At 57.1% G+C, this 10,175-nt stretch overlaps 1 protein-coding gene across 2 annotated transcripts in view; it reads right to left on the bottom strand.

Moving 5' to 3' along the window:
* The window catches only part of WFS1 (wolframin ER transmembrane glycoprotein), a 32,967-nt gene extending 23,934 nt beyond the window's left edge, over positions 1-9,033 (bottom strand). The window contains exons 1-2 of one of the 2 annotated variants that reach the window (XM_032254151.1): positions 8,886-9,033; positions 1,813-2,045 (exon numbers count right to left, since the gene is read on the bottom strand). In XM_032254151.1, coding sequence (XP_032110042.1) covers positions 1,813-2,044 — 232 coding nt within the window. In that variant the 5' untranslated portion in view covers position 2,045; positions 8,886-9,033. Of the gene's footprint in view, positions 1-1,812; positions 2,046-8,881 lie in introns of both variants that reach the window. The other variant, XM_032254152.1, reaches the window with a different exon arrangement.
* Between the last annotated feature and the right edge of the window lie 1,142 nt (positions 9,034-10,175).

Consider the following 10,175-nt stretch of genomic DNA (forward strand, 5'->3'; position numbering starts at 1 on the left):
GTGTCTGTTCAAATCTCCACTCCACCCTTCGCCACCCTTGGGACGCTGGGTTATCTACTTAAGCCCTCTATCCCTCAGTTTGCCCATCTGAAAAATGGGACAGCAGCAGAGCCTGCATCCCAGGGCTATTGGAGAAGCAAGTGGGCTAATAGCCTAAAAAGGTACCTGGCTCAGGGAGGCGTCAGTTAAACAGCCACTCTTGCTGTCACCTATTGGTATTTTAACTGAGGCTCACCCACCTCTATTAGGTGGACGGGGAAGCTAAATAAGACTCTCACAGCAATTGCTACTTGCCGGGACCCTGGGCCCTGCCCTCCCTGCAGCCCTTGGGCATGCAGGACCAGGCCTGCTGTGGTCACATCAATGACCAGTGACTGGGAGATGGGACGCCCATTGCCTCCAGCTCAACGGCCCAGTTTTAGGGGCTGGGCTCCCAGGCGGTGCCCAAGGCTTGCTCTTCACTGCCCCTACATTGGAGGCAGAGGCCAAACAAACCACATCTGCTTCCTGACTCTTCTTATCTGAAACACACACACTCTTGGACTCTGTCCTTTGCGGGCTCTTCTCATTACCTAGATTGAAACCAAGCTTCCAAGCCCTGGTTTCTGTTCCCCCAAAGCCATGAGGCTGGGTCCAAATTCTGGGATCAGGCCCTCGCCTGCCCAGAGGCCTCCAAAACAAAGCAGAGGAGCACAGTGATCTTTTTAGGAGACGTAAAGACAAACAGGGCCCAGGCAGTGGTGAGTTTCCGAGGGCACGTCCAGCATGAGCAGCACGACGGAGCCTCAGCTCACTGTGAACACTACAGGGAGGCCCTGTGGCGCAGCCAGTGAGGTGACCAGGGCAAGAAGGAAACTTGGGCCACGAGCGCCTCATCTCTCACCCACTGGGTCACTTAGGCAAGTCACCAAGCCTCAGTGCCTCAGTTTCCCCTCTCAGGACTGCCATGAGGAGTCCCGCCCTGGCACATGGACAAGGCTGCTGTACACAGTAGGCAGTCACCATGGGTCTGGGGCTTCTGCATAGGCGGGAAGGGCAGTGATGAGCTGGGGCTGAGCCCCCCAGACAGCGGCCTCTCTGGCAACAGGAGAGGATGACCGAGGCCTGAATGAGCTGGAGAAGGTGCCCAGGGGCCAGACTCCCTGGTTCACACCTACCACCCTCACACCACCACCTGGGAACCAACAAGCCTGTCAGCTCTATCCGTGAACACCCAGGGCCCCGGTCAGCTCTGCCCGTGAACGCCCAGGGCCCCGGTCAGCTCTGCCCGTGAACACCCAGGGCCTCAGCTCTGCTGTGAATACACAGGGCCCCAGCATCCTGCCTCCAGATGGAGGCAAAGGATGCCCCTTCCCTCACAAGTCTTTCTCAGGGAGTGGAGAAACCCGAAGGCTTTGCCCGCATTTGGCCTCACTCCTGAGAATGTGGCCATCGTCTCTGGCCTGCCACCCTAGTTGGCTACAGAGGGCCCGTGAATTTATTCCATGTTTAGACGCTGTTGCATACGGAAGCTGAGAAGTGCTGCAGAGGCCCTGGGAAGAGCAGGACTGCAGAGGAGCGGGGTGCACCAGCACTACCCTGAGAAGGTGCCGCACAGGTGACAGGTGCAAGGCTCCGAGGCTGCACAGGTGACAAGTGCAAGGCTCAGAGGAGGTGGGTAGCCCCAGAGGACACCTGTGCACAGCACGGGAGCTGCACGATGCTGAACTTCAGGAGGCCTGGTGGGAGGGCCCTCCAGGGGCAGCTGGACCCCATTCCCACCCAGCTGTCCCTGAACAACCCCAGCCTGGGCTTCCCAGCCTGCCCCCTTACCGGTGCCATCTGCTCTTTCTCGGCTCCTGGTGCGCTGGGCCTGGGGCTCAGCAGGGGCCGCTGCATCTCTAACACCAGGGCTAGGGCTGGCCTGGGGTCCGGCGGCTTGGGGCTCTTCGCTCCTCTCCTGCTCCAATGAGGCCGTGGCATTGAGTCGGGAGCGTGCCTGAGGCTGCAGTGCTGGCGGGGGCTGTGGGCAGGAGGGGCCCAGCGGAGCAGTGTTGGAGTCCATCCTGCCAGGAAGAAAAGCCAGGGTCAGGCACCCCCAGCATGGGCAGAGCCTGCTCTGGCACTTATTGTCTGCTGGAGAGAGAGAAAAGCAGAGGGAGGTGGGCAGGAACCGCAGACACTCCACACAGGATCTCACTGGCGCTCAGTGCAGCCCAACAGGCCAGCTCTGCTTCCAGGGAGGAAACCACAGGAGGACACTCACCATGTGACTCTCTAGATGGCAGGGCACTGAACATCTCAGACCTGCACGTGCCAAGGCCTGGAGTCCCTCCTCACCAGACATGAGCCACACAACTCTGGTCTTCCCTCGTACAAGAAACAGGGATGATGATGGCAACACCCAGAGACCACCCAGGTGGAGTCCGGCTGCAGGAGGCTGAAATGGGCCCCACATGATGTGTCCTCTAGTGTCTGTGAACACGCCCTTATTTGGAAAAACAGGTCTTTGAAGATATATTTAAGGATCTTGAATGAGATGGGATCAGCCTGGAGTAGACCAGCCCTGGCTCCAATAGCTGATGGCCTTATAGAAGGAGGAGGGTAACAGAGCCATGTGGAGACGGGTGACGGCAGCCAAGGAGCATGAGGACCACTGGCCACTGTCAAAAGCTGGACAGAGGTGAGGAACTGAGCCTCCCTCACAGCCTCCTGGGGGGACCCACCCTGCCCACACCTTGCCTCCAGAACCATCAGAGAGTAAACCTCTGTTGTTTTAAGCCACCACGTTTCCGGTAGTTTCTTACAGAAGCCCTAGGAAACCAATACGCTGGTACTGAGTAAAGTTAAGTAAATACGTGAGGGGAGGAGAGCTGGGGAGGGGAGAGGAGGGCAGGGGAGAGAAGAGGGGGAGCCCAACTGGTGGAGCTGGGAGTCATACCCAGGTCTGCCGCTCCATAGCCCTACCCACAGCACCGAAGTCACAGGACTGATGCCCCAGAAATCAACACACAGTAAAAAGCAAACTGAGGCAAACAGTGTGGTCGGGGCGTTAGAAGAGCCTAGAGTGCACGAGATCCTGTGACCCGTGTCACAGCGGCTTTATTTTATTCAACAGAGGCCCTCATGTGCTGCTTAGCAACATGGAAAGACACCACTGTCCCTGTAACGAAGGACAACCAGCAGCCACAGACACAGAGCTAAAAGCATTGCAGGACCCGGAGCCCCGGGACCCAGATACGGCCCTGGCTGGCCAGCGCGAGGGGTGGGTGCAGACCCCCAACGCTGCTGGACTTTGTACCTGCCGTGTGAGGCTGCAGAAGCTTTTCCTCAGATTCCCAATCACCCTCCCAAGCTCAGGGGCACAGCCATCCTCCGAGGCACAGAGCAGGGAGAGGCTGGTAACCAGAGAATCTTGCTCTCAGCCCCAAGCTGCCGCGGCCCTGTGCTCCTGGCTCTCAGCCTACCAGCTGTGTGGTCCTGAGCAGGCCACATCCCTCTCTGCACCTCAGCCTCCTCATCTGAAAATGGGGATGGGGGCAACTGTGAGGACCCAATGAGAACAGATGCCATGGGCAGCACAAGGGAGTCGGGTCCCGGCCACCTCTGAACACCCAGTGCTTGGCATGGAGCCGGGCCCCAGTAGGTGCCCAGAGGACACTTTTGGTGGTCGTCGTCACTGGAAGAGTCAGGAGTGGCCCTGCTCCATTCCCAGCTGCAAATGAGTCCTAAAGATAAGATCTGTGCTGCTCAAGAACTCTGCAGATTTTAATCGAGACATTCCTCCCTCGGAGGGACTGAGCCCTTAGTTTAAAACATCACCCAGGGACAAACCATGGTGGTCAAGCTTGGGAGCTGCTCCATCCTGTTTCCGAGTTCCAAGCTCCCAGGAACTAGCACCTTCCACAAGACCAGCCATTTAACTGCACGTGCAGACCTAAGTGCACCCTCACTCGGCTGTAGCAGAGAAATACAGGATCGCACATAGAACTCACAAGTTCTGGGCAAATAGAACCATGGTCCTGCAGGCCACCGGGCCACCTGAGACGGGGAAAAGTCAGGTCTTCAAACAACAAGTGGCCATGGTCTACCTTACCTCCATGGCCTCCACTACCCCAAGGTCAGGTGTTGCTTTCTCAGACAGAGAGAGGGGGCACCTTCACTGAGGGCTGACCTAGCCAGGGCATCTCTGCCATTACTACCAATGGCTCTGTTCTCGGTATTGTCTTTTCTCGTGAGTTCCTTGCATGGCCCTGGAAGGCAGGTCCTATTGTCATCCCAGCGTTATAGATGGGGAATGTTTTATCCTTTAACCTCACCCTACTTCACAGACAGGAACCCAGATGCAGGGAGGGGAGAGACCTGCTCAAGGCCAAACAGCTCGAGGTACCAGGGCTGAAATTCAAATCCAAACCTGCCCAGTTCTAAAGCTTCTGCAAGCTCATTTCTGAAAAAGACGACTTTGAAATCTCACAGCCACTGCACCCTCTCTCCCAGGGCCCATTCACTGCAACACACTGGCCATCCTTCCACACCAGCACACAACTGCTGACCTCCACACTTCTGCTTCCGCAGGCCCTCTTTCCGGAATGCCTTCCCACCCCCTCCCCCAGCCCAGACCCTAAGCACCCTTCAAGTCAAGGGCTCCAGTGACACCTCCTTTGTGGGAGCTTCCAAGCTATGTCCTGAGTCCTTGCCTTCCTCACCTGCTCAGGTAAACACACAGCACTCAGGCGATCACCTCTCCAGCAGAGCCCTCCCTCCTCTGCTACAAGTTACAGCTAGAAGCAGCAGGGCGTAGGGTGTCGGTTACCTTTACTAGTGGCCACTTGACCTCACTATGTGTTTCCCCATCTGTAAAACGGGGATAGCACCTTCCACACAGGGGTGCTATGAGGATTACATGTGTGATGGAAGAGAAAGCAAACTATTCGGCATTAAAAAACCCTAAGCCACTACTCCAGGTGCTAAACAAAGGCATGTTGGGTTGGAAAACATGTCATAAAAGAAATTTCAGGAAAACAGATTCTAGCCAGCCCATGTACCATGAATGTCACACTGCTGTCAAAATAAAACTGTTTAAAGTAAAATCTCTGGTTAGTAAGAATGGATGAATACAGGACAATTAATTTTCAGGTTCCCTGTGGGTTGGCCAACTCTAGTTTGGATCAAAGGGCTTGTTATTTCAAAACAAGCAAAACAATTCCTGGTCATGGTTAGTCACAGGGACAATGAAGATCAGAACAAGATCTCCAGGTGGAAGGGCTGTCTGCTCCTTCCTTCTCCAAGTCTTCCTACGGGTGACCGGCCACTGTGAGCCCTAAGGGCAGGGGCTACATCTCATTCACTCAGAAGACCTGCTGCCTTGCCAGGCATACATTAAGCACTTAATGTATGTGGGCAGAAGCATGAGGCAGCCCGGCCTGGGGAAGAAGCACCACAGGCAATAATGCTGTGGGACCTTAGCAAGTCTGTTCCCCATTCTCTGGCATCCAGGCAACCCCAGCTGCATCTGCTCTGCACCTCCAGATTCCTGCCTGCATGGTGGGGCAGTCAGCCCCAACTCCCCACTGGTGACCAGAGCAATGCTCAGAACCCATCACTGTGTAAGATCCACAAAAGCAGAGTTGCTAACATTCTTTCCCCATGAGCACTGAGGCGTATTTTTATCCAATCTAAACACAAACACCGGCACCAAGGAGTTCAGCTGAGAGGCCACCACCCTGGAGAGGGCTGCAGGGACCATGTGTCCACTCAGACCCGCAGCAGAATCACCACACGGGGCCTTCTGCCCTAAGTGCTCTGGCCCTCGCCCAGGCCACCCCCATTCTGTTCTCTCAGGGAACAACCCCACCTCCTAAGCCAGCGCCTCAGAAACAGACCCCGTGGGAAGCTGAGATGATGTTCTCACTCTCTGATCAGTGCCACCACCTCCAGGATGCCAGCCTAGGGGAGTCACTGGACATGCCCTCAGAGCTCACACACAATGTCCATTACATGGCACTTTCGGTACCGTCCAGAAAGGAGCTGGCTATAAAATCTACATTCCTCCATATGGTGTGACGCTGTGCAGCTGTTAAACGTGACCTCATACACGAAAGTTTAGAGACAAGGAAAGCATCTGCAGAACACTGTTAAGGAAGGATTGAAAGCAGCATAAGATATTATCCTGAGTCAGTTTAGGATGAAAACAAAATTTATCTGCAGAAAAAAATGGAAGAAAATGCCCTCTAAAAAAGATACTTGCTATCTCTGGGTAAAGATTATGCGTGGTTTCATTTTATTCTTCTTTTAAATATATTTCCCTAGTTTTCTATAATGAGTTTGTAACGTTTTTGAAATTAAAGCAAATGTTATTTTAAAACCCATCTGTGACCAAGTCCTAAGGGAGCAGGCCCAGTAGGTCCCAGTCCTGGGATATCTGCTCTGGCCTGGCCTGACCCATCCCCCTGGCACAGGGCTACTCCTCAAGACAAGGGCACAAAGTCCTTGGTGGATCCCAGGTACCTATTTTTGCTCAGAGTATTAAGGGCCAAACCAAGGAACATTCCAGCTCTATCCAAAGTGGCACATTCACAGGAACACAGAGGGAGTTGAACTGGGGCTGCCCCCAGCAGCAATCATGATAGCCACAGTGGCCAAGCCCCCACCACACACCTGGCACCTGCTACAGGCCTAGCCGGGATGCTCAGCAGGTGCGGACTGAGGGTAGGTCCATCTTGTGCCAGGCACTGTGCTGGGCTCCCCTGCCCTAGAGAAGTCTCATCCAGGGCCAGCTTTGTCTAGATGGGAGGGGTAACACCTTAACAGACACCCACAAAGATGGCACAGAAGGGGCCCTCACTCAGCTGTGGGAAGAGGCAGGCCAGGAATCCTGCAGGAGGCCTTGACAGCCTTCCGAACAAGCAGGCAAGGAGCCAGCCAAGGAGAGACACCTGGGCATTACAGCAAGGGGTGTGCCCAGGAGAGGAGACAGCAGAGGGACAGTGAGCCAGCCTTGCAGCCAGGAACATGCAGGTGGCTGGGAGGTGACTGCTGGGGAGAGGACATAGGAAGGATGAGTGAGCAGCAAGGGGGGAGGGTCCCCGAGGGCCCAAAGGAATGCAGCTCAAGAGGTGGACTTGACCTGATAGGCCAGAGGGAAGTGGCAGCTGAAGAACCAGCAGGGCTGTGAGAAGCCAGGCCTGGATCGGGAACAGGGAGGAGGCTGGGGGCCGTCCAGGGGGAGGCGAGGGTCCTGAACCAGGGCAGGCATCCGAGGCAGGAGAAAAGGTAGAGAACCAACTGGGAGTGAGGAATGAGGGGCACAAGGGTGGCCTGGTTTGTGGCTGAGGCTGGCTGCAGTGGTGCCACTTCCTGAGGTAGGGTCGTGGGAGGGGAGGGGAGCCATGTAGGCATGATGCTCCTGACCTATTATGGTTCTTATCGCTAGCATCATGGATGGGTATTTGGGGTCTGTCCGGTAGTACAGGCATCTCTGAGGGTTGCGACTGAGCTAGGGCCCCCTCTGTGACCAGCCCCAGAGGCCTGCCCAGCCCTGATCTGGGATGGGCAGGGGAGGCCTAAGTCAGAGACCCCCGCCATGCCCTTCCATCCTGGGAAAGAGGACGAGATGGGGTCTCCCAGACAACTTTTCTGGGGTCTGCAAAGGGAGGAGGACAAAGGAGCAGGCAGGGAAAAGAGGGTGGAATGTGGAGGAAACTGTCTAACTCCCTGGTTGGATACAAAGGAGCCCCCATGGAAATCACAGACCCTTGGAGACAGAAGTAAACAGGTGGGCACAGTGGCAAAGGTGGCCTCTGGGCTTCCCGTGGGCTCCCTCCCCTGCTGCAGAGAACAGGCAGCCAGTACATGGGATACCCAGGGCACAGCTCCCTGAGTGATGGATGCTGGCAGAAGAGAAAGCCCTTTACAAACTGCAAAGCCCTGGGCCAAATGCCAGGGGTCATTGTCCAAGGTGAGGAAAGGTGGGGCTGCTTCTGGAGAGATGGGGCAGAGGCCTCACACCAGGTTCTGCCTGATCAGCTCCGTGGTCCTGGGCTGGCACCAAACCCTGCTGAGCCTCAGCTTCCTGGGGTGCAAATGGGGAGGATAACTTTTCCACCTAAGGCTACCTAGGGTTAAATCTGGGTGGTGGGGGTTTCCGCAAATGTTACTTTCTTGGAATTCGTAACATCAACTACTAAGTGGGTGAGAGGCCAGGGCTCCATCACATCCAAAAGGGCTGGGCAGGATTCTCCAGAAAGTTTTCGTTGATCAAATAAAAAACTAATGATCCAGAGGGCGGAGTTCACACCAGGCAGGGTCACTGAGCCCCCGAACCCTTTGAGGAGGAGCCCCGAGAGGGAGAGGAACGGCCACGGTGCTCCTAAGAGGGCTGTGGAGATTCGGCGTGACCCCGAAGCTGCCCCTCGGGCGGGCCGGGTACCCCGGGGAACTGAGCCCCCTTTCCCCCGCAACACCTCCTGGGGGCCCAGGCGCGTTCCTGCTGTAGGGTGGGCACCCGAGGGTGGCTGTAGGTCCCCGGCCCGCGGGGGAGGGGCATGACGGGGCAACTCGAATGGGGCGCGGGGCGCGGAGAGGGGGCCTGCCCGCCGGGCCGCTCTAATTCTCCGGCCTGCTGTGCCGGCCGCGGCGGGGCTCCGGGCAAGAGCGCGTGGGGGCCAGGGGCGCGGCCCCCGGGTCACCTGTCTGGGCCCGGGACAGGGGTAGCCTTGCGCGTCGCTGAGCGGGCGGGACCCCCGGTCCTCCAACTTCGGGGACCTTGCCGGGACTTTGGGACCAGTCACCCATCAGCTCGGAAGGGGAAACTGAGGCCCGAGGCGTGCAGTGCCTCACGGCTCTTGCCCGCCTCCTGCGCGCTGCCCACAGCCACCGCGCCAAGGCCCCGGCCCGGAAGTACTCACCGGCCCGTGAGTGGGCCGCACGCAACGCCGCGACGCCCTCGGGCCTCTGGTCCGGCAGTAAAGTTGTTCACGGAGAGGCCGGGAGAGCAGCGGCCGCGGGGAACAAGCCGCGCTGGCAGCTGAGGCGCCGGCTAGCTCAGCTCTCGGCGCTAGGGGGCGGGGCAGGGGCGGGGCCTCCGGCCGCCCTCCACTCCAGGCGCGGCCCCCCGGATGCGGCGCCAGCTCGGGCCGCTGAGCGGCCGGTGCACCCACCAATCACTCCACACCTCCACCAATCATGGTGCGCCTCGCCTCACTGCAGCCCGGCCCTCCCCCTGCGCGGTTGGGCCCGAGGGGCCAGAGGGCGGGTCTGGCCCGCCCACAGCGAAAGTTTCCGAGTGGACTCGGGCCCAGTCCCGCCCCGCCCGCAGAACGTCCAGTTGCTAAGCGGGGCCGCTCGCCTTCTCCTTTAACAGGTGGTTTGGCCCGGTGGAGACGACTCCGGCCACCTTTCATCCACCACTCCGGCGCCAGCGGCCCCAGCTGCAGATTCATATTTCCTTTTGCAATATTAACACACGTTTTCAGCGCCTATTCCGGAGCTGCAAGAGAGTCCGAGGGCTCCCCTAATACAGAAGCAGAAATGGAAAAATGGGGTCTGTTTAAAACGTGTGTGTGAAGCCAAGTGCTGCTTTCAATGCACAGAATCAAATGCAATGTAGCAAGCTTTTCTCTCGGTGGCTGTGGGATTCCTTTAACGTGTGTGTTAGCCCAGGGAGTGAGCAGGCCTCAGGCAGTTTGCAGACCTCACCTTTGGGTCCTGTCTGCAAGGCGTGGTTTGAGATGAGGGCGAGGGCCTGTCTATCCTTGAGAGGCCCTCGGGAATGTGAGACGCTGCCTGCTCTGTCTCTGGTCCCCACAGCCAACCTGAGATACCTGTCCTAGTTATCACGGCAGAAACTGCGGCTTGGAGTGACTGCCAGAGACAGCACCAACATGTTGGAGGCAAATATTCCAGATGACTTTGGAGATGCGTTCTTTCCAATGAACACACTATTTTGAAGGACTTTTGTCAAAGCGGCATAGTTCACGTCATTCACCTCCATTGATTCTCCAGCTGCTCCCACTGTCCAACTCGGATCCCCCCTCTTCACCTGTGACCCAGTGAGGCTCACAAAGGAAGAAAACCAGCCTGGAGCCTTGCCTGCTCTGTCTAGGTTGGCTTGGGGGCTTTCACCGCTTTCAAAGGCCCCACGAGTGACTCAAGGAGGCAGGTAGCATTGAGCTCATTTTTTTTATTGGTGAAATATT

The sequence above is a fragment of the Sapajus apella genome, unplaced genomic scaffold (assembly GCF_009761245.1).
Source record: "Sapajus apella isolate SASKATOON/1434 unplaced genomic scaffold, GSC_monkey_1.0 scaffold85, whole genome shotgun sequence".
NCBI lineage: Eukaryota > Metazoa > Chordata > Mammalia > Primates > Cebidae > Sapajus > Sapajus apella.